We start from the raw sequence: 24810 nt of genomic DNA, 5'->3' as shown, positions 1-24810 counted from the left end.
ACAGGAAGATTAGCGGCTATTCTTAGCTTCATAGGGAGTTGGAGGCCAGCCTAGGCTAGAGACTTTGTTTTGGGTTGGCGGGGAGAAAAGGGGGAGGATTTTGTATGATAGATTACAAATGCATCCATTCATGTCTGCCTGCTTGCTTGCCTGCTTTCCTTTATTCCCACCTTCCTTTGTCTCTCCCTTCTGCTCTACCTCCGCACCATTTTTCCTTTTGTCTTTTAAGATTTTTTATTTATTTATTTATGTGTGTGTGTGTGTGTGCGTATATGTGTACCTGTGTGTCTAGCCTTGCATATAGAGGTCAGATAACAGTATTGTGGATTACAAATACATGTGTTGTATGGATCAATTTCCACCATGTGGGATGCAAGGATCAAACTCAGTTGTAAAGTTTGGTGGCAGATGTCTTTATTCACTGAGTATCTCACCAGCCCCTTTCCTTCTGTCTTTCTTGTTCTCTCTCTATTGTATTTCTGTCTTTCCACAGGGTCGCATGCAGCCTAGATTGAGATTAAACTGGCTATATATATTTCAGGATGACCTTAAATTTCTGATCCTCCTGTCTCCAGTCCCACGTGCTGAGTACTACAGGCATGTGCTGCTGTGCCCAGCTGAGCTTCCTAGACACAGTTCTCAGATTGTACTTTTTCTGTTTTTATTAGGATCAGTATGCCAATGCGTTTTTACATGATGACAACATGAATTTTCGAGTAAACTTACACAGAATGGTAAGTGTGACTTGTTTTTACTTCTTATTTTTAATGGAAAAGTTTTTGTGTGTTGGCTGAGTTAGGATGAATCTTAAGAACAAACGTAGCTGGATAATTGTGCCTAGAGAGCTCAGGTCACAGTTGCTTTTCTGCAGATCCATGTCTGTCCCTGTTTTTTATTTATTTTTTATTTTTTATTTTTTTTTTCTGTCATAGAGCTGTTTCTTGTTCATCTGAGGGTAGAAAAATCAAAACTAGCTGGACAGTAGTGGTGCCTTTAATCCCAGCACTCGGGAGGTAGAGGCTGATGGATCTATAAATTCAAGGTTAGTCTGGATTACAGAGTTGAGTTCCAGGACAGTTGGGACTACACAAAGAAACTTTGTTTCTAACCCCCCCCCCAAAAAAAAAAAAGAAAAAGAAGAAGAAAAGAAAAAAAAGAAGAAGAACAATTCACAACCAAATAGCTACTATAGTAATACTGGAGTATATAACAACATAGATTTTTAGAACATATCCAAGTCTAAGCCTTTTCTTTTCAAAAGGTAGTATTTATTTAATTTTTCATTATTTTTAAAATTACATTTATTGTGTGTGCATGTATGTGTGCATATATGTGCATGTGTGACTCTGCCTCAGCATGTGGCACAGTGCAAGTTTCGATATTAGAGAACAGCTTGAAGGAGGGGAGTTAATTCTCTCCCTGTATCACATGGGTCCCAGAACTTGAACTTAGGTTGTCAGGCTTGGTAGCAGGTGCCTTAAATTGCTGAGCCATCTTTATAAGCCATGCTTCCCCTCGACACTGAGTCTTTTGTAGCCTAGACTGTCCTCAACCATACTGTGTAGCCTGAGGTGGCCTTGAACTCCTGATTTTCCTGCTTTCAGCTTTTTCATGCTATAATTACAAGTGTCCACCTCCATGCCCAGCTATATAGTATGGTTTTTATTAAATAAGACAATGACCTGCTTTAATTTATTCATGTGAGAGGTGGAGAAAATGGAATATGGAAGATAAAGATCAAGCTGGAAGTGTGTTAAAAAGTATCACAGCATGATTTAGATTTGAACCTTGGCCTCCTCTCCAACAACTGCTACAGTTGCTGACTGTTTAGAGGCTACCATCTCCCCTCCCCCCCTTTGCTTGGTCTTTTGAGACAGGGTCTCACTGTAGTTTAGAGCCTGTCCTGGAACTAGCTCTTTTTTTTTTTTTTTTTGTTTTTTTGTTTTTGTTTTTGTTTTTCGAGACAGGGTTTCCCTGTAGTTTCTAGAGCCTATCCTGGAACTAGCTCTTGTAGACCAGGCTGGCCTCGAACTCAGAGATCCTCCTGCCTCTGCCTCCCGAGTGCTGGGATTAAAGGCGTGCGCCACCGCCGCCCGGCTTGGAACTAGCTCTTGTAGACCAGGCTGGCCCCTAACTCACAGAGATCCTCCTGCCTCTGCCTTCAGAGTGCTGGGATTAAAGACATGCACCACCCCTGCCCGGCTCTCTTCTTCTCTTTCTATTTATTTAGTTTTTACTTTTAAAATTTATCCTATGTGTAAGGGTGTTTTGCTTACATGTATGTCTGTGTACCACTTATGTGCCTAGTACCTGAAGGCCAGAAGAGGATGTCAGGTCCCCAGGAACTGGAGTTACAGATAGTTGTGAACTGCTGTGTGGGTGCTGGGAATTTAACCAGGTCCTCTGGGAGATCAGCCAGTGCTCTCAACTGCTGAGCCCAAAAAAAAAAAAAAAAAAAAAAAAATGAAGGTTTTAACTTTGCTTTTTTTTTTTTTTTTGTTTGTTTTGTTTTTTCGAGACAGGGTTTCTCTGCAGCTTTAGAGCCTGTCCTGGAGCTAGCTCTTGTAGACTAGGCTGGTCTCGAACTCACAGAGATCCGCCTGCCTCTGCCTCCCTAGTGCTGAGATTAAAGGCGTGCACCACCACCGCCCGGCGAAGGTTTTAACTTTAACATAGTAAAATTATATATGACAAAACAGTTATCAAGCAAGAATTACAGTTACAATATTTAGTCTGTATGTATTTGACAAAATTAAATGCTCCATTATCTATCCTGTCTTTGTGAATCTTTTATTATAACTAAGGAAAACTATAACTATCTAGTCTTCAACTCCATCAAAGACCCTAGAAGGATATAATATTATCTGAGTAAACAAGAAGTGCACTACAAGCAACTTCCAAAACTCTAGAAGTGGCAGAGATATCTGACTGCCTGGACAGTCAACCAAAGTTCTTCTGTAACATTGGGGCATCCATCTTCAGCCTACAGGCCTAGAGTGTCTGGCAGACTTTTCAGTGAAGCAGGAAATTTGAAGGACTGTCTCTCCTATTTTGGCAAAGTTCATCAGTTGCTTTCCTCTGTGTCCTTTGGAATGTCTGGTAGTTTCTTTTGTGAAGCAGGAACCCTGAATGACCATTCTTCCTTGTTTTGGCAAAATTTTCTGTGGGTTCTGCATGTCCAGTTCATACAGCATACTGCCAAGCAGTCCAGGCAAGAGCAGTTTCTTGCCCAAATGGCTGGTCTTGCTATGTTGAAAGCAAGCTCCATAATGAGTTTCTTTGATTCCCATCACTGTCTTTGAAGTAACTGGTGCTACCAGGAGCAGATATGTCTCATTGCTGAGAAAAGTTTAAGTTCTTAAGACATTTTAAATGCCATATTCTGTAGATCTTTGAAGTGTTTGATAATTACCTATCTAATTGAAATATATCTTTGTATACCTAAAAAAAAAACTAATATGGCTATAAGATTGACAATTATACATGACTATTAATTTGTATTTTTAACTATACATTACATTTTTAAATAATCTTCATAAACATAATACCTTAAACAAGAGTAGAAATACACATACAGTATAACAAAATCGACTTTAAATTTGTATAAGTAAACAAAATCTATATCAATGTAAATTATTTTGAGATTAATAGTTGTCTTTTTATCCTATATTCCCCTAAATGTAACAAACATCAATGACTCACAAAATAACCAAATACCATCCATATCCCCCAACTCTTGGGAATGTTGACATCGTTTTTCTCCAAACTGCTTCCTGCTGTCTGTGGATGAAGTATCTTTAGGGTCCCTGAGAAAATCTGAGATAATGCCCAAGTCCTGATAAGACCATCAATAACCTTTGTTGATAGATATCACCTGTCAAGGTTCAGGAGGTCTCCCCTGATCAAAACTGTTTCATCTTAAGCTGGAATGAATTCATAGCCTCTTGTTTCCTATGGAAACAAAAGCAAAACTGCTTCTCCAAAGCAATCATCTTTCAAGTTCCATTTTCCAAATATAGTTTTTAATTTTTGTTTTAAAGTTAAGGTACTTTTAAAATACTTAGGTTGGTATATTTTTTTCAGTCTCTCAGTCAGTCCCATGTCTCTCAGCAGCTGTCTCTTGCCCATTAGCCATCAAAAAATTCAAAATCAACATAATAACATACAAGGTCCAGACTCCCTATGTATTTCCCATCTCTACGTGGCTTTTTTAAAAATTATTTTATTTTTCTCTTTAAAGACTTACTATAATGCCTGATGGTGGTGGTGCACACCTTTAATCCCAGCACTCAGGAGGCAGAGGCAGGTGGATCTCTGTGAGTTTGAGGCCAGACTAGTCTACATAGCAAGTTCCATGACTGGCTGGAAAAAAAAAAAACTATAGAGAATCCCTCTCTCAAAAAAAAAAAAAAACCAAATAGACTTTATTATATCATTTTTTAAAACTATGTATTCCTTTCTATTAACTGTCACTACCCTTTTATTTCTTTCATAAGCCTACACACATTGTAAAACACACTGAAACCTGTTTAGAGGTTTTTCCATATGGACCTCTTTTACTGTGTATCTTTTAGCCTTTTTGACCTTTAAACTGCTAAGCAACATGGACCTCTGCTCTCAGCTTTGGTAACTGTCTCTGCCTGCTTTTTGTTTTGTGAAAGTTTAACCTAAAGCTCAGAGCCCAGTCAAAGGTTCTTGACCAAGGACTGCATTAAACCTTTCCTAGAGCCCTAGAATACTGATACTTGCACTGTGGCAAGCATTTTTACTTAGTTTTTGTTCCTACTTAATGTATTAGCTGCTCAAGGGCTCACTGTTCTATAGAAACTCTTAAAGGAAGTGTTTGCTTTTTTTTTTTTAAAGCTTTCTCAGGCCCTATGGAAATTTGAGAGCCTCACGTTGGTATACCATTTATAACCAGAGGTTTCTCTCCCACTCACCAGTTCCTAAATAATTACTCAGAGGCTTAATATTATTTACAGATGCTTAGCTGATGGCTCAGACTTATTATTAACTAGCTCTTACATTTAAATTAATCCATTTCTGTTAATCTAATTATTGTAATGTGGTTGCAGTCTGCTAGTATGTTGTTCCTTGGGTGGCTGGATAGCGTCTCTCAGACCCCGCCTTTCTTCTCCTGTATCTCTGCTTGGATTTCCCACCTAGTTCTGTCATGCCTTGCCGTAGGCCAAAGCAGCTTTATTTATCATCAACCAGTGAGAGCAACACATTATCACAGTGTCAAAAAGACATCCCATAGCGCCAGGCCCAACCTCCTCTTATGTGTTTGTGCAGGTACATTGTGTGTACCTAGTCCTCAGAGGATAATTTTAGGTACTGTTCCGTAGGCACTGTTTTTGAGATAGGTCTTTCATTGGTTTGGAGCTTGCCAAATAGGCTAGGCTGGCTACCTAGGGAATCCAAGAATTCTGCCTGGCTCTGACACCCCTACCCTTAGGGTTTCACATGAATGCCACTGTGCCTGGTTTTGTGTGACTTCTGGGGGTTGAACTTGGACTGCTTTTAACAGCTGAAGCATCTTCCCAGCCATTCCTCTTCTTTTCCTTAATTGTATTCATTCCTGTAGAAGAGTACCAGTGCACCTTCTTAGTTGTTAAAAGATGCCACGTGCCAGGGCTGGAGAGATGGCTTGGAGGTTAAGAGCACTGGCTGCTCTTCCAGAGGTCCTGAGTTCAATTCCCAGCAACCACATGGTGGCTCACAACCATCTATAGTGAGATCTGGTGCCCTCTTCTGGCCTGCAGGCACACATGCAGGCAGAACACAGTATATACATAATAAATAAACCTTAAAAAAAAAGATGCCATGTGTGCAGTACAGATAATTTGCAAGTAACATATGTCTTGTTGGAGGTACACCAGTACTCTTTAGGACAGACTATTTGTCTTGCTGGAAACTATTTATTTGTTTATTTATTGGTTTTATGAAACAGGGTTTCTCTGTTTAGCCCTGACTGTCCTGGAACTCACTTTCTGTAGACCAGTCTGGGCTTGAACTTACAGAGATCCACCTGCCTCTGTCTCTTGAGTGCTGGGGTCAAAGGCATAAGCCAGCATGTCTGCCTTTTTTTTTTTTTAAATTTACTTATTCTCATTTTATTTGCATTCGTGTTTTGCCTGCATGTATGTCTGTGTGAGGGTACCAGATCCCCTGGAACTAGAGTTATAGAGTTGTAAGCTGACGTGTGGATGATGGGAATTGAACTTGGATCCTTTGGAAGAGCAGCCAGTGCTTGTAAGTGCTGAGTCATCTCTCTAGCCTCTGTAAATTGTATTTTTGTCACAGGCCTTCATTGATCACTCAGAAGCACTTCCCTGTCCTCCCCCTGCTTACCCCTGCCACTAGAAAGAGCAAGATAAGATAGACTGAGAGTAAATCTCTGAAGTAGAGATTGTATTTGTATGAGAAACATGAGAACTAGATTTCAGTTCAAGTGTCTGCTAAATCTCTTTCTCTTCTTTTTGTGTGTTTTTGAAGCCTATGAGACACAGGAAGAAGGCGGCTGACAAGAACCTTCCTTGCCGTCCCCTGGTGTGTGCAGTCCTGGGTGAGTTTCATCAGAAGGGCAGCTTTCTGACACATTGGTAGCTTTTCATGTTTAAGATTTTGGATGATGTGCCTCTTTCTCAGCATAGTTACATACAAAGTTTTGTTTATTGTGTATACTGAAAATCAACCCTAATGGCCAGTGTGCAGTGAAAGGGTGCTGCCCTCGGGGAGGGGGGAGGGGGGAGGGAGAGAGGGAGGGAAGGAGGGAAAGAGGGAGAAATAAACTTTTCTGGGACAAAAATGAGTATGTCTTACTTGTCACCAAGATTTCAGATTCTTACTTCTCTTTAAGGGGCTACAATGATGTGTCAGGCCAGAAGGTTTAGATTTGAGGTTCAGACATGGAAAACTTCCCTTGAGTAAATATAGTTGAGCTGGGGCTTACAGAGCTGTGTCTTGGGTCCTTCTGGCTGCTCACAAATATGCATTTTTCTTAGAGGACTTAGTGAGACTCTGCATCTCATTTTCACTTGGATGTTCAACTTGGTTCCTGAGTCTCCCCAGTTCAGAAACCGTGGTGAAGACTAGATAGTGCGCTCTCCTGACTCAGAGCTGAGTCTCTGCTCGTGTGAATCAGCTCCACATTCGTCTTTGCTTCGTTGCTCTAGTCTCAGGTTTCCCTCTAGCGTTTGTGTTTAGGCTGTGGTATGAGATGTGTGTACAATGAAATTTCCCTTGTATCTAAGTTTACTGGCAGGTCCTTCTAGAAACAGGAGAGTGAGATGTTCAGCTGTAAATTTACAAGAGAGTGAGCCTTTCTGCTGAAACTTAGTGCATGAAGCATTTTAACTTGTTAATTTCAAAAGGGCAAATGTTAAAATGTGGCATAGAAAGTAAATTGGATTCATGAAGATATGTTGGCAAAGGAGGTCACTCAGCATGAAGGTGGGGATGCCATTCATTGTGAGGAGTGTTGAGAAGCCACCCCCCAGCTCAAAGGTAAGAAGCAAGTCTCCTTGTGACTGATATTATTTTTCTTCATTCCCTGTTTAGACCTCATGGTGGAGTTCATTGTAACACACATGATGAAGGAGTTCCCTATGGATCTCTATGTGTAAGTGCCATGGTCCTTTTTATGTGTGCAGATTTATTGTAAAGAATCAAGTGGTAGAAAATTTATGGTCTGTTTTACTTCAAGAGCAGCAGGTCTGAGATGGCTCAGTGGTTAAGAGTGCATACTGCCCTTCCAGAGAACCTGAGTTCAATTCCCAGTATCCATATGTATGGCTCATAATAGCCTATAATTCCAGTTGGAGGCTTTCTGACACCCCTAGCTTCTGTGGGAACTCATATTCATGTGCATATACATGCATGTGATTGAACATAAAACATGTCATGTTATTTGTTTATTTTGTTTTGTTTTGCCAGACAGGGTTTCTCTGTGTTAATAGTCCTAGCTGTCCTGAGACAGCTTGTAGAAAGACTGGCCTGGAACTCACAGAGATCTGCCTGCCTCTGCCTCTTGAGTGCTAGGATTAAAAGCATATACCACCATCGCCTGATGTATAAAACAAATATTTTAAGGAAGAAAATCAAGGGGCTGAAGAGATGGCTTAGTGGTTAAAGAGCACTGGTTGTTCTTCTAGAGGATACAAGTTCGGTTCCCATTACTCACATGCAGCCTACAACTGTCTGTAACTCCCAATTCCAAGAATCTGATACCTTCACAGCAACACATAAAGTTAAATAAATTATTTTTTTTAAAGAATCTTTTTAAAAGGAAACATTTGAGTGTGAAGAAATATCAAGAATCATTGTTAGTCTTTGGAAGGGGAAAAGTATAAATTATTTGGGTTCTTCATATCTCTTCTTTCTTTTTCTTTCTTTCTCTCTCTTTCTCTCTCTCTCTCTCTCTCTCTCTTTCTTTCTTTCTTTCTTTCTTTCTTTGTTTATTGGGTTTTTGTTTTGTTTTGTTTTTTGAGAAAGGGTTTCTCTGTATAGCTCTGGCTGTCCTGGAACTTGCTCTGCAGACCAGGCTAGACTCGAACTCACAGAATCTCTGCCTCCAGAATGCTGGGATCAAAGGTGTGCTCTGTTACCCCCAGGCTCATTATCACTTTAAGGTCTCTGCATGGAGATCTGGAGAGATGACTGGAAGCAGATCACAGGAGTCTCTGTTATATTCTAAAGATACGTAAACCTGGCATGTCATGTCATTTTCTCACAGATACTTAGAGGGTAGGTAGAGGTCAAGAGAGCTTTTTGCTTCGTTCTTAGCAAATATTGTCTTGATAACTAGACCCCTACTAGGGAAAAGATTATGTCTCCAGGGACCAGACTGAACTCTTAAAGGAGATCTGACTGTGTATCACAGTTGTTTACTTGAGGACATGAGAGGCTACTGAAAGTCAGTTTTCATGATGTTTAGGTAGACCATTTAATTTTCTATTTTCCCTGCTGTTTTATCTTTTCAGGTTTTTTCAACACTTATGAACAACTATGCCACATTAATGTCATTCCAGATGTGCCTACTTTTATTTCTCTCTCTCTCTCTTTTTTGTTTTTGTTTTTGTTTTTCAAGACCGGGTTTCTCTGTGTAGCTTTGAAGCCTGTCCTGGAACTCACTCTATAGACCAGGCTGGTCTCAAATTCAGAGATCCGCCTGTCTCTACCTCCGCATGCTGGGATTAAAGGCATGCACCACCACTATGCGGCTACTTTTCTTTCTTTAGAGGCAGCTCAGGATGGTATATTGGTGCAGGCCTATAATCCTTGCATTTGGGGGATGGAGGCAGAAGAATAACAAGTTCAAGGTCATTCTTAGCTACGTAGCATTTTGAGGCAAAGCTGAGGTATTTGAGCTCTTACACACACACACACACACACACACACACACACACACACACACACACTCCTCACTCAAGTTAAGTCTGACAACAGAATTAATACCTTTCTTTTTCCTTCTGACAGTGCTGTTGGTATGCTAATTTGGCAAACTTTATCCCAGTGTCAGGGATGTAGATAAGCACAGGACTTTACACAGACCAGGCCACCAGCTTTTCAGATTGCTTATAGACTGTGTATGTCTTGGTTTCCTGGGTCTAGTGTAATAATATAAATTTTACCTTTTGATTGCCATATTTTGGGGGTGTTTAGAAGTCTGATGTTTGACTTTAATTCAAAGACCAGTAAAACTACTTTACAAACTACTTAGCAGATGAATTTCTGCTTATTTTAGATAGAGTTTGTGTACACTAGTGTAAACAGAAGTTTCTGTCCTGTCTAGTCTCGCAGTCATTCAGCCCCAAATAAACATATAGAGGCTTATATTAACTATAAACTGTTAGGCCATTTGCTCAGGCTTATTACTAAATAGTTGTTATGACTTACATTCACCCATAATTCTTGTCTGTGTTTAGCCATGTGGCTTGGTATCTTTAGTCCATGTGGTGTTCTCATCTTGCTTCCTCTGCGTATGGCTGGCGACTGACTCTCTGCCTTTCCTCTTTCCAGAATTCTCCTAGGCTGGTGCTTTGCCTATACTTAGTGCCTGGCTACTGGCCAATCAGCATTTTATTAAACCAATACGAGTGACAAATCTTTACAGTGTATAAGAGCATTATCCCAAAGCACATTAGTGCCTTAGGGATTAGATATGTTTTTGCTATAAACTTTCTGACTTGCTTCTTTTTTTTTCTTTTCTCCTTTGTTTTTTATTTTATTTATTATAATTATTGTTTTGTTTTCATGAGATAGAGTTTTACTATATAGCTCCGGCTGTCCTGGAACTCACTATGTAGACCTGACTGGCTTTGAACTCACAGAGATCTGCCTGCCTCTTCCTCCAAGTGCTAGGATTTAAGGCATGGGCCACAATACCCAATTCTATTTATTATTTTTCTTTATGCTCATCATCTTGTGTTTGTGTATACATGCGCTACATCAGGATAGAGGACAAATTGGCAGAGTTGGTTGGCTCCTGCTACCATATAGGTCCCTGAAATTGAACCCAGGTTGTCAGGCTTGGTGGCAAGTGCCTTAACCTCTGAACCATCTCTCTAGCCCTCTACTGTATTATTAACTTGGGTTGTTGTTTTGAGACAGGGTCTTGTTGCTTAGCTCAGGATAACCTGGAACTTGCTATGCAAACCAGGCTAGTCTCGAACTTAGAATCCTTCTGCTTTAGCCTTTAAGTACTGGGATAACAGGTGTGTATCACCAATTCTAGATATGTTCTAAATTAAAATATACTATTTAGCTGGGCTGTGGTAGTGCACACTTTAAATCCCTGTACTTGGGAGGCAGACGCAGGTGGATTTCTGTGAGTTTGAGTCCAGCCTGGTCTATAGAGTGAGTTCCAGGGCAAGCCAGAGCTACACAAAGAAACCCTGTCTCGAAAAACAAAAAACTCTCTCTCTCTCTCTGTGTGTGTGTGTGTGTGTGTTAGACAGAGAGAGAAATGTACCATTTACTTTGTGTTATAAATCATTGTAGTTTTTAATTTCTCATAACTAAGGAAACTGAGGCTTAGTGCTTTTCACAGGGTTATTCTTAGACCATCCTTTACACTTGTGGATCCAGTTTTATTTTCTCCATTTTGTTTGTTTTTAAGATGAATCTCATGTAGCCCAGGATGGCCTTGAGCCCCATGTCAATAAGAATGACTTTAACTTCTTATCCTCCTGCTTCTATCTCCTAAGTACTGTGATTGCAAGTGCGCTCCATCATACTAGACCAAAACCTTTTTCTTTTTCTTTGTGTAGCCCAGGAAGTCACTCTGTAGACCAGGTTAACCTCAAAAGCAGAGATCCACCTGCCTCTGCCTTTCCAGAGCTGAGACTAAAGGTGTGTGCCACCAGACCTGGCTCCAAAGTTTTTACCGTAAATCTTGGGCTGTCACTGTCCTTCATATATGTATTATCTATTAGTGTACCAAAGTACTCCAGAACCTAGTCGTTTAAGATTAATATTCAGAATTTCACAGTTTCTGTAGTTTAGCAGTCTATGAAAAGTTCAACTGGATATTTTTAGCATAAGACCTCTCATGGGTCTACAGTTTGTTTATTTTTGACTGATTCTCATATCCCAGGCTGGCATTTGCTTTGGAGCTAAGGATGACCTTGAGCTTCTGATCCTTTAGCTTCCATTTGCTGAATGCTAGGATTATAAGCATGTGCTACCAGGCTTGGTTTCATGTGGTGCTGGGCATGAGCCCAGGGCTTTGTGCATATAGGCAAGCCCTCTACCAACTGAATACATCCCCTGCCCCTGACCTGGGACTTGCTGGGTAGCCTGTGTGTCTCAATTTGCCTCAGGTGCATTAGGCTCAGAGGCTGTGGAAAAAAGTGTTAGTTGGGACTGAAGGCCAGTGAAGGTCTTCTGCGGTTGGAGAATTTGCTTCCATGTTTACTTAATAGTTACTGGTGAGCCTTGCTTATTTGTTTTCTAAATTATTGTGTGTGTGTTGTGTGCATGCGTGCGTGTGTGTGTGCGTGCATGTGTGCGTGTGTGCATGTGTGTGTGTGTGTGTGTGTGTGTGTGTGTGTGTGTAGTCAAAGGACAATTTACAGCATTCACTTCTTTCCTTCTACCATGTGGATTCTGAGGGATCAAACTTAGGTTCTTGTGCTTGGTGTCAGGCATCTTTACCTGCTGAGCCATCTTGGTGGCACAAACCTCACCTCTTCACCTGGATCTCTTTATAAGTTGTTGGATATGGAATTTAGCTTTCTTCAAAGCAAGTAATTCAACAGAGAAAGGAATGTAGAGCTCAAGATGGAAGGTGCAGCATTTCTTATAATTAAATACCAAGTATTCTGCATTTCTTTTGGTCACATTGATATAATGTGTGAAGAATTGTGCAAGAGTGCTATTGTTTTATTGTGTTTCTTCCAAATCATATTTTAGAAACTCCATTGTAGCCACGTGTGGGGGATGTGGCCTAATGAGAGGTATCTAGATCATAAGGGCGCCTTCTGAGTGGATCAGTGTCACCTGAAAAAAGGACTAGAGGTTGTGAGTTCACTTGCATCTCCTCCTCCTCCCTTTCTCCCGCTTTCAGCCCTTTGTGTATATTTGTGGACACAGCTGTTCACAAACTTATTACCCTTGTTTCTTCTGTCTTCCGTTATGAATGATGCACAGAAGATTCTCCCTGCCTAGATGCTCGCACCTTTATATTATACTTTCCAAGAAACAAATTTCCCTATAACTTATTTCATCTGCAACAGAGAATGTGAGTTCTAGGAGGCTAGGATTGTCAGGAATCAGGTTTCAAATGGTACCATAGTTGCTTGGCTAGTGAGCTGCATAAGCAAGATTCAGTCTTATTTCTCATGATCTCAAGGTTATACTCTCACCAATTTTTTTGTGATGAAGAACAAAGGAAAGATATATAAATTGTGTGTGTGTGTATGTATACACACACACACACACACACACACATATATATATATATAGAGAGAGAGAGAGAGAGACAGACAGACAGACAGACAGACCATGTTGTCAGGACCTCAGGGGAGGTTCCATCTGACATAGTCCATAAAGAAACCTTATAAGTTTTCTATATGTGGATGAGAAGGGAAAGGAGATCAGGTAGGAGATCAGCTTGAATCTTTCTGGATTTTAGCAGTTTCAAAATACGTTGTGTTTGAAGAATAGTATATAATTCTGGAAACGTAGAGAATAGTATATAGAGGAAAGGTAAGAATAGAGAGATTTTATGAGAGAACATAGATGGTGGAAGAGTTAAAGGTGGGAATAGCTTGATTAGGATTGTATGTTTACAACTGTAGAGTTATAGTATGCATTTGTCCACCCAAACCTTTACCTAACTTACCGTGGATGTTCTGTACCCACCCTAACCTGTAGTCCCTAACTTACCGTGGATGTTCTGTACCCACCCTAACCTGTAGTCCCTAACTTACCGTGGATGTTCTGTACCCACCCTAACCTGTAGTCCCTAACTTACCGTGGATGTTCTGTACCCACCACTAACTTTGTCCAGAACATTTCTGTATTTTCTTCTCCGCTTGCTCAAGGCTGACTGTTCTGAGGGTGAGAATGATGCAGATGAAGAGAAGGCCGGGCAGAAGGTCCCAGCCTCAGGCTGAATTCACTTTCTCCAAGCCAGTGCCCATGGATATGTTCCAGATTTTCCTTCCCTCTACTTCCATTTCCTTTTCCAGTTTTGGTATCTGGAGCGTCAAGTCCTTTTTAGGTGAACTTCTCTGCTCCCAGCTGGGCAGCAGGCCAGGCTGCTGCTCTCCCTTCTCATTATGTGCAGCCTCTCAGCAGCATGTAGCATAGAAAGGGACTGAAAGCAAAATGAACTCCTACCATTTCAGATAAATTTATAATCCTCATGGTGAAGTGTGAAAGGGTATGGAGTACAGAAAGACTTAGCACCCAGAGCCAGAGTCTGGGTCAGAGGTGAGACAAGTTTCTTTTCTGTCTGAGCACTGTAGGAACAGCAGTGGCAGGAAAGGTGTCTCCAGGGGGAAAGGAGTCTTGCCGGAGGTGCAAGCAGAGGAACCCCCAAGACTAACTAGCACTCATTTCTGTTCTTCTTGATTCTTGTTGCCGTCCTTGTAGTCACCGCGGGTTTGAGACTGAGGAGAGATGAATTCAGGAAAATAAACCTTCTTAACTCACTCTTATGTGGAAAACTTAAGCCCACCCTGTTTCTTTTTCGAGACAGGGCCTACAAAAGATGCAGTAGAAAGGGAAAGTTAGGAGCAGGCAGGGCTGTCTTTTCTTAGACTAGGAACCACTATGTGCATGCGAGAAATACCCCAAGAAGCAGTAAATTTGGAATCTTTTGCCAGTATGTATTTTTAAGGATGTAACAGTTGTTAAATTTGTTTTTGTTTCTTTTCTTTTTTAGACAGTCTTGCAGCGTAACCCAGGCTGGCCTCAAACTGTCCAGCCTCCTGCCTCAGCTTCCTGAGTGCTGGGCTCATAAGCGTTTTACCCTCTTTGGCTCTTGGCACTTGTTAAAATTATCTTAATACTTGGTAACTATCTGAGTCATTGTGAGTGCAAGGCTAACAGTGTACCTGTTAGGTGCCTGGGAGACAGCAAGAGAGCCTTTAGGAGTGCTGTATGTAGTCTTCAAGTGAGGGGCACAAACTCGGGCTGTAAGAAGTATCTCAGCACTGCTCTGTGGTGTCCACAGCAGCAAGGGTGTATGCTTATGCAGGTTAGCCCACATGAGAGGTGCTAGCATACAGTTATGACCATGGTGCCTCTGAGTGATCGCTTACAGGCAGCACCCAGCCATTCTTGTCGGCTGCAGCAGCATCAGCAGCTATGAACTAATCACTCAATTTTATGGAGATATTGATAGGTTTTATAGATTGGCTGAGGCAAATCATGGCTCAAATGAGGCTATTATTTAACAGATTGTTGCAGAATATTTGTTTAACTAGGCAAAGATGTGTTATATTTGTTTATACTTCATTTGTTTAACCATGTACAGATGTTGCATTTGCATTAATTAAATTAACCTGGGCTCACAGAGGTGGGCTTAGCAACTAATTAGCAGGAAGTAGCAGGGAGGAGCTTAGCATGGGATTTTTAGTTGGGGTGGTGTGGAAGGAAAGAGGCTTCCTGGATGGCAGTAAAGAGAGAGTTAGCCAGTTGCTACTCTAACTCTGAGCTTGCAGGTGTTCACCCTAGCCTTTGAATCTTAAGTTTTATTAGAATAGAGATTTGGTTAAAGCTACCTAAAGGGCTAGCTAAAGTGGCAGCAACAGACTCATTGGGGGAGCAGAATCCCCCAGGCTGGGCTGCTAGCCATTTAAAGAATGGCCTCTGAAGGGGAAACAGCAGCAGATGGCACCCACATAAAGGAGACCATGTTACTATTTCTTAAAAAATGAGGAAACGAAGCCGGGCAGTGGTGGTGCATGCCTTTAATGCCAGCACTTGGGAGGCAGAGGCAGGAGGATCTTTGTGAGTTCGAGGCCAGCCTGGTCTCACAAGCCCCCAAACAAGCCAAACCAAAACAACAACAAAAAATGAAAACCAACAAAAAAAAATGGTTTGGAAACTGGAAGAAGGGTTTATTTGGTATTTGTATCACTTGGTAGTTAGTCTCAGTACAGGTTAGATTTTTTTCTTTTATGATAATAAGTTTTTTAAATTTGTTGATGTATATGCTGATATGTTACTTTATATTTCTCTGCTAGATATTTTATGTGGGTATATATGCATTGTGGTGAAATGAAAATCAGCAGACAATTTTAGGGAGTTGCTTCTACCTTGTTGAGGCAGAATCTCTCGTTTCCATTGTATTGTGTACTTCAGGCCTACTTGCTCACAGGGATCTGGATAATTCTGCCTTTACCCCATAGCAGCTGGCTGTAGGAGTGTTTGGGATTACAGATGTGTGGCATTGCTTGCTGTGGGAGTGTTGGGATTACAGATGTGTGGCATTGCTTGCTGTGGGAGTGTTGGGATTACAGATGTGCAGCATTGCTGGTTGTGGGAGTTTTGGGATTACAAATGTGTGGCATTGCTTGCTGTGGGAGTGTTGGGATTACAGATGTGTGGCATTGCTTGCTGTGGGGGTGTTGGGATTACAGATGTGTGGCGTTGCTTGCTGTGGGAGTGTTGGGATTACAGATGTGTAGCATTGCTGACTGTAGGGGTGTTGGGATTACAGATGTGTGGCATTGCTGACTGTAGGGGTGTTGGGATTACAGATGTGCGGTATTGCTTTCATGCTTTCTTTTCATGGTTCAGGGATAGACCTCAGGTTACCAGGCCTGCTTGGAAAGTGCTTTTACTGCTGAGCTATCTCACTGCCTTGAAATTTTGTTGTTTTGGGACTGAAGTCTTGCAGTGTAGCTTTGGATGGCCTAATACTTTCTTTTTAAAATATTTAGTGTGTGTGTGTGTGTGTGTGTGTGTGTGTGTGCATGTTTTACCTGCCTGTATGTGCATGTACTGCCCAAGAAGGCCAGAAGAGGGCATTGGACCCCTTGGAACTAGAGTTATTGACGTGGTTGCTGGGAACTGAACGTGAATCCTCTGGAAGAGCAGCCAGTGCGCTTAACTGCTGAGACATCTCTCCCGCCCCCACCTCGTCTTTTCTATGTAGTCCTTGTTCTCTTTTCAGTCCTCCTCCGGCTGGGGTTGCTAGCGTATGCCACCACACCTGCTTTAAATTCAGTTTACATAGTAAGTAAACATTTTAGTATTTGCCTTTGGTGTGCTGTTAGGCACTTTAATTCCTCTCGCTGGGTCCTCTTACCTCTCAGAGGAGTTTGGTAGTGTTCTGTTTCTTTCCACCGTTGCCGGAGACCCCAGAGAATAGAGACCCTTAGTTCAGTTTATTCAGTGTTGTCCTCTTTAAGCCCTTGCTGCCTTTTAATCCATGACTGTCCTTTTAGCACTGCAACTCCCCTAAGAGACAGCCATTGTGACCTGGAGCATGAGTGTGAACTCCCCTAAGAGATAGCCATTGTGACTCAGTAGCCAGCTCTGCCATGTGGTGGCTTTTGAAACAGTGTTCTTCAAAGGGTTGCTGGGAATCTGAAAAAGATGCTAGGTGCTTCCTGCAATGGATGAGGTCACCTGTAGAGCAGAGGAGTGGAGTGCAGAAAGTTACGAGTTCTACACTGAAACAAAATTAATTTTGAGATTCCCAGAAACATCTGGGGTAGAATGTGGCCCTACCCAAGGTTCTACACGGGCCTTAATCCTGTTTTAGAATTAGCTGTGCCAGTAACCTCTTGCTTCTCAGCTGGGGTGAGGCTTTAACCAGAATCTGGTTGAGGAGTTCGCTTTCCTGTCCATGTCCCCATAATTTTTTTCCGGTATTTTTCCCCAGCCTCATCCCTTAGCTATGTATCAAGTTCAAGGCTAGCCTGGTCTATATGAGACCCTATTTCAACAAAATAAAACAGTCTGAGGATATAGTTTGATAGAATACTTGTTTAGCATGCATAAGGCTGTGGGTTTCATTTCAAACACCCCATAAAAACTGTAATACCAGTGCTTGGGACGTGGAGACAGGAGGATCAGGAGTAGATCCACTGGGTATCATGGTGCATGCCATTAATGGCCAGCCTGGTCAACAGAGCAAGTCCAGGACAGCCAGGACTGCACAGAGAAACCCTGTCTCATAAAGTCAAAAAATAACAACAGCCCTCCCCAAACCCCAAACACATATTTGTGTGTATATGAATATATATGTATGTATATATGTGTGTATACATACATACATACATATGTACATACATACATACATGTATGTATGTATGAAAACAAAATCAGCCTAGGGTGCAGGGAGCAAACACAAATTCACTCTTAGTTCCACCAAACAAACTTGGTTGTGTTTCAGCAGCTATGAGTGGTCAAGAGCCCTGTTACTGGACCGTTCAGTTCTGTGTGTCACAACAACACAATGTTTTATTTTGCTTAATTTTGAGATACGCTCTTTTGTAGCACAAGTTGGCCTCAAATTTACCATTGTAGCTGAAGATGATCTTGAACTCTTGTTTGTTTTTTGGGTTTTCTTTTTTTTTCTTTTTCTTTTTTTTTTTTTAGACAGGGTTTCTCCATGTAGTTCTGGTTGTCCTAGAACTCACTCTATAGACCAGGCTGGCCTCAGACTCACCGAGATCCACCTGCCTCTGCCTCCTGAGTGCTGGGACTAAAGGCAGGTGCTATCACTGCCCAGCTTATTTATTTATATTTTGAGACAGTTTCACCTAGCCCATGCTCACCCGGAACTTACTGTGTCACCAAGGATGACCTTGATCTTATGCTCCTCCTGCCTGCACCTGGCATGAGTTGCCAGTCCTGCCTTCAGAATTGGTGTTCCTCTTAACCTATGTTATATAATAATGGGTTTCATTATGATGCTTCCATACATGTATTTAATGTATAACAATCATATCCACTCCCCTGTCGCCCTTCCTTTCCTGCTAATCTTCTCAGCCATCCCCTTCTAATTTTGTGTCTTATGTATGTGACTAAATTACGTAACTTGTTGCTGTGCAGAATTCTCTGAGGAGTAACCTGAGGAAGGTCGTTTGACTTACAGTTCCAGGCATAGGCTGTCATGGTGAGGAAGGCATGGCAGCAGGAGCTTGGTGCTCCGGGCTCATCATCACACTCACAGACAGGAAAACATGAATTTTAGTGCTCAGCTCCCTTTCTCTACTTGCAGCAGCCTGTGGACTGGTGCAGCCTGCCGTTAAATACCCCACCCCAATTATGCTAACCTGATGGTCTTTCACAGGCTCACCTGATCTAGCTGATCCCTCACAGGCTTGTGCCTGGAACCTTGCCTCCTAGCTGACTCCAGATCTTGTTGGCAGTCGTACTAGCTACCAAAGCATCCAGAGTTCCGTTGGGGTTGTTTGCAGTCGTGTGGGTGACTGTTTGCAGGAGGACGGGCACAGTCATTGCAGGAGATGTCTCTTGTCAGCTTCAGATACATCCTAGGGAGGAGAGTTTCCCCATAAGCCCCTCTCCCCAAACTGGTTTTTTAAACTCAACTTAAAATACTTACTTTTATTTACGAGTGTTGGTTGGGTATCTATCCTGTGTGAGTGCATTTAGAGGCCAGAAGGTGTCAGATCATGGAACTGGAGTTGCATGCAGCTGTAAGGGACTGAATTAAGGTCCTTTGGAAGAACAGCAAGCCTTGTTACCTGCTGAGGCATCTCTTTAGTCCTGATTTTAAATGTAAATACAAACTAGGTTAGTTACAAGTTAAATTTCTTTAAAACTGAATTTGAACTTGAGGCTTAATAGCTTTCATTTTTTACATCCTGTGCATTCCTTTCTTAATTTTTTTGATTAAAAATTATTTTTATGTGTATGGGTGTTTTGTCTGCATGTACACTTGTACCACGTGCATGCCTGTATCCAGAGAGGTCAGAAGATACTGGGGTCCCCTGGAACTGGAGTTACAGACAGTAGTGAACTGCCATGTCAGTGCTAGGAATTGAACCCAGGTCCTCTGGAAGAGCCATCTCTAGCTCCTTCAGAAAAAAAAAATTAAAAATATTTATTTATTTTCTGTATGTGACCCCTTTCCTGTGTGTGTGAGCACTTGCTGTGAAGTTGTTTCTCTCATCTGCCACGTGGGACCCAGGGATCAAACCTGTTTGCCAGACTAGGCAGCAAGTGCCTTTACTGATAGGAGTGCCATGGCACTACTTCCCCCAGCCCCTTCCTGTTTTGAGTCAGGGTGTCCCTATGGAGCCCAAGTAGTCTGAGCCACTTGAGTGCTGGGATTACAGGAATTCACAACCATGCCCAGCCACATGCTATGCTTGCTGTCATTGGAATAATTGTGATGTATCTTTCCTCCCTGAAAGGAAGGATACTTGAGGGAAAGGCTAACTGGTCCCTCATTCTAGGCCTCCTAAGTAGTTGTAGCCTGATGGGTAGCACCAATTGTGTGTGTGTGTGTGTGTGTGTGTGCGTGTGCGCGTGCGCGTGTGCGTGTGCGTGTGTGTGTGACAGACTGACAGAAAGTTTGGCAGGCTTATCCCCCTTTTTTGGTATGTGTATGTATTTGCCTTCAGTCTTAGTGACCGTAGCAGAGTTGCCTCCCTAAAGAACACTGGTGGACTGTGCTGGCTCAGAGGCTTACTCAATTGTCTTCTTACTCTAGGCGCTGTGTCCAGGTCGTGCATAAACTGCTGTGTTACCAGAAGAAGTGTAGGGTTCGCCTGCACTATACCTGGCGGGAACTCTGGTCAGGTAATGCTCCTCCTTGAGCTTGTTCTCTTTCTCTGTGCTTCGCATGAGCATGCGCTCACACTACTAGTCTTTTATTCCATTTGCTTTGTTAGGACGATTCTCTTTCACTCACACTATTTATTTTTAACATTTTGCCTTGTTTGAATCTAGACTTCAAATGCTATGTGGTCCACACTTTCTTTCGTGTTCCTTCTCGTTTTCTGTGCTGCTTTTTTTTTTTTTTTTTTTTTTTTTTTTTTTTTTTTTTTTTTAATCAGCCTTTGATGGTTTCTTGAGTTTTAGGGCTAAAGATGTACTTGGTAGAGTACAAGCATAAGAGTCTGGATTTGATCCCTAGCACTGAGAAAAAAAAAGGAAAAAAAAATCTAAGGAGAGGATATAATTTGTTAGCCAGGCATAATGGCACAAACCTGTAATACCAGCAGTGGAGGGAAAAGCAAGTAGATCTCTCTGAGATCAAGGCCAGCCTGGGATACATAGTGGATTCCAGGTCATTCAGTGATGTGTAGTGAGACCCTTTAAAAAAAAAACACCAAAAAAATGTCTTGAATCTCAAAGATTCTGCTTTGTGTAGCAATGAGGAGTTGGTGCAAACTTGGATTCGCATCCACTTCCATTTGGTAGCAGCATATGGACTGTAGGGAACGGCTGTGTGTTTCCTCAAGATGAGTAATCTCAGGAGGAATGGCATTAGGAGGTGGTGGGGATGGGGCGGGGAGATGGGGGAAGCTCTGCTCTTTTGTTACATCTGGCATTATTACTGTTTACAGACTGTGTAGATGGCACCACTCCCCCTGGGCCAGAGACAAAACAGAAAATTACAATGTTTACTTTTGTCTTTATATCCATTTGGTAACCTAGTAAAGTCATTGCCACCCCTGCATGCTGGAAGTGTCTCTTTGCTAAGGGTACAATTAATGTTAGCTTGCCACCCTTTTTTTTTGTGTGACTAAATTGGAGGTTTTGGGAAAGCAAAAATTGTTCTCTGAGGCAGTTGCTTGCTGATAGGTCCTGTGGCTTTTGTGACCCGAGGCTATAATAGTTTTCTCTCAATGATTACAGATGAGTGGCTGCCCCACCCGTGGGGTGCTCCTCTGTATTCTGAACTGAGGAGAGTCGTTAGTGTCAGGGGCTCTGTAAGAAACAGGCCAGGAGCCCAGCCCCCTTCTATGGAATTTATCTCCCTGTTGTGACACATGGTTTCCTCCCAGCTTAATTTGGCTTTCTAAATTTAGTCCTCCATAATGGGAAGTAGAGATCTTTAATTAATGGATTAGCAAGCAGTTACTGTGTGGTGGTGGAAGGGAGGGTGAGAGAATCACACTAACGGGGGCATCAGTGGCCATTGTAGTTGGAGCTTTAGGAGAGAGTTTGGAATTGAGGGCATGTCAGAAGAGATTGGAAGGGATCGAACTGACGAGTTAAATTTTCTGCATGTGTACATGCGTATGTGTGTGTGTGTGTGTGTTTTGTTTGACACTGGGTCTTGCTATAGCTCAGGCAGTCCTTGAACTCAAGGCAGTCTTCCTGCCTCAGCCTGCCAAATGGCTAGACTTCTAGGCATGCGCCACCCACAGTTGTTGAGTAAGCTGAATATAATTTTTTTCTGTAGCTTTGGAGCCTGTCCTGGAACTAGCTGTTGTAGACCTGGCTGGTCTTGAACTCACTGAGATCCACCTGCCTCTGCCTCCCAAGTGCTGGGATTAAAGGCGTGAGCCACCACTGCCCAGCTAAATTTTTTATAACAGAAAGGGCTCTTACTATTTTATGTAGATAGTAATATAATTATAAATCTCTGAAAGCTAGCATGTCAAAGAAAATGCAAAACAGTGTAAATTTGTGTACTTGGTTCAGTTGTAGGACATAGAACAAGCGGCAATGGCTAGTGTCTGTGTCTGAGATGGAGTTGCACGTGGTGTTTAGCAATTCTCTGGCTGCAGATGTCTGCTGCTTCTGGTTCTCGTCTTTTACTTCCTCCTCTTTCTTGATCATTCTCACCTTGGCTTCCATGTCCTCCTCGTTCTGGGCCCTTTTTACTCAGTGTCCTGTGTCCTTGTGTGTCACACACTGCTCTCTACTCTGCCTTCTTCTGTTTTCCTCGGATTTCTCAGGCTTCCAGTTGTTTTCCTACTTATGTTTCATAGTTCCTGTCACCTTATTTATTTATTTATTATTCGTTTTTTGAGACAGGGTTTCTCTATGTAGTCTTAGCTATCCTAAAACTCGTTCTATAGCTTAGGCTGATCTTGAATTCAAAAGTCTGCTGTTAATTCCACTGAACAAGGGTAAAAGCTATTACCCAAATTCTTTTAGTAAAATTAAGCAAGCTTTATTTTCTGTCTCCCTGAAAGAGTAGTACACATAGGAGGTGGATTTATAGCCCCCCAAAACTATAAGACTAGGGGATTTCCAAGGGTTCAGTGAATTTTTGGTAATGTAGGAACTTGGTTGAACATCTCAAACTTCTTTGTCAGAACATCTTATTTTATAAGGGTGGAGATCAGGGTATAGGCTTTGGAACATATCAAATTCCAGAAAATTGGTCAAGACCTGGTTAAATTTAAGTTTCGCAGAGAACAGGTATGAACTTATTTCAACTTTGTAAAAAGATGGCTTCTAATCTTAAAATGGAGTCAGGCTGGTCCATCACTGCCTATCTCTGCCTCCCAAGTGCTGACATTGATTGAGTATGCAACTATACCTGCCATTTTGCCAGTCTAGTTAGTAACTTATTAAGAAAAAAAACAATCCTGCGTTGATTGGTGACTTCATGACTTTGAGAACTTCTGTCATGTTCAGCTCCGTGATCACTTGCTATCTTGGTTTGTGTTCTGAGGTCCTTGGTGTATTAAACAGAGGTTGTAGGAGAATCATTAGTGAGGCCTAGATGCCTGCATGTTCCTAAGGTGTGGATGTTTGTGTTAGAGGCTTCTGCTGAGTGAGGGCTAGCTTCCTTCTTTTTTTTTTTGTAAAGGTCACATTCATTTAGTTACTTCCTGTTGCTGCACATCACCCGTGCTTGGGAAGATAAGAGGAAAACTTACTAGAGTCAGCTATCACCTTCCACTGTGGGGACCCAGCCATAGAACTCAGGTTGTCAGGCTTAGTGTCAAGTGCTTTACCCTCTGAGTGACCAAGTGAGCTCTCCTGTAACTGTGGTTCTTTGTGTTCATATATGGAGTATACGGTGAGATGAAAGAGCGGCAGGTGTTAAGGAAAGCTGCAAAATACAACGCTCCATCCAGTGCAGTGAGAGAGCCCATAATAATGTATAATATTGCATTCAGTGAATACAAGTGTGGCTGTGTTAGAGCCACCCACTCCTTGGCTGGCGCTACCCCTCATATGTTGGAATACCCATGTTTTCATTCTCTTTTTGCCTTCTAGGTTTATGGATTTGAGGGAGGAGTGAGAAACTCATCATGGCAAATATAACAGTGTAGAAAATGCTTGCCCATAAATGTGTTGTGAATTATAAATGAATTTTATTTATAAATAAGAGTGTAAGGCACATAAGGTTCGACTGAACAACCAGAAACCCTTGAGCTTATAGAAGGGTCCAGGCGCCTTCATGTTTGGAATGTTAGTGTTCAGCGTCCTTGTACTTCTTGAGTGCTGATTTTTATTTCTGGGGTTGTTCTTTGTTCTGGGGGAAAATTGCCAGAAGTATTCAAAATTCCTGAAATGAATTCCCCCCAAAAATGCTAGCGAGGAAAAGCCAACTGTATGTATTAGTAGGGGCTGAATCCCACTTGGTACCTTTTCCTGCTTTACATACACAGCCCTGACCCACTCCCTGCTGCCACTTATTTGTACAGTGGCTGTTGCCATGGCATCTGAGCATGTAGGAGGACGTTCTGAGCTCATTTCAGTTGGAATATGGAAGAAGGAAGTCCTGGGTTTGCTTTGCCTTTCTTTTTAAGAACTGTCATTTCCCCTCAAGATGTAGTTTGGGAACTCTCTTCTGACCTTCAAATACCAGTCTCTGAGGAAAAGCTTACCTGGAACTCCCCTCTGAGGACAGAAAGTGAGGTTTGGAGATCAGATCCTAACGAGACAGTTCTTTCTCTTTGGAGCGAAAATGAAAGTAAAGGCCCTGCATGTCCAGAAAGTGTCTGTCCGCTTGTGTCTACATTTGCTCCATGCAGTTTAAGGAGCGTCTGAGCCCTGAGAGGCTCCCCATGCTCTTATACGGAAAAAGTCACTATCCTTACTTTATGTTCCATAAAGAATATGTCACAGAATATTCTAGTGTCTTGAAGGTGCGTGGTTGATTGGCAGTTATGATTCACCAGACAAGCTTTAATATATATAAGTCAGTTTTAATAAAGGAAAGGAAAGGGAACTTACAAATCCAAGGTTCCAGCGAGGAGGGCAGGAAAACAAAGAGCAGGCAGGCCGCAGGCCCGCAAGATTTTATAAGTCAATATTAGCCTAAGGGGGACACACCTAAGAGGGACACGCCTTTAGACCAAGGGGGACACGCCTTACAAAACAAGGTTTTGGGCTAGGCTTCCCCTTCATCTCCCCCTTTTGTCTAAATAAGACAGAACCAAACCAAATACAACTATA

General features: G+C 42.0%; 1 protein-coding gene across 1 annotated transcript in view; it reads left to right on the top strand.

The window, feature by feature from the left end:
* The window catches only part of Armh3 (armadillo like helical domain containing 3), a 203642-nt gene that overhangs the window by 63344 nt on the left and 115488 nt on the right, over positions 1–24810 (top strand). Inside the window, exons 17-20 of the mRNA XM_038330160.1 lie at positions 669–734; positions 6499–6568; positions 7564–7624; positions 20150–20238. Of these exons, the coding sequence (XP_038186088.1) occupies positions 669–734; positions 6499–6568; positions 7564–7624; positions 20150–20238 (286 nt within the window). The remainder of the gene's footprint in view (positions 1–668; positions 735–6498; positions 6569–7563; positions 7625–20149; positions 20239–24810) is intronic.

The sequence above is a fragment of the Arvicola amphibius genome, chromosome 1, assembly GCF_903992535.2.
Source record: "Arvicola amphibius chromosome 1, mArvAmp1.2, whole genome shotgun sequence".
NCBI lineage: Eukaryota > Metazoa > Chordata > Mammalia > Rodentia > Cricetidae > Arvicola > Arvicola amphibius.
Note: the sequence above shows the minus strand (reverse complement) of the source record. Positions and strands in the feature narration are given on the sequence as shown.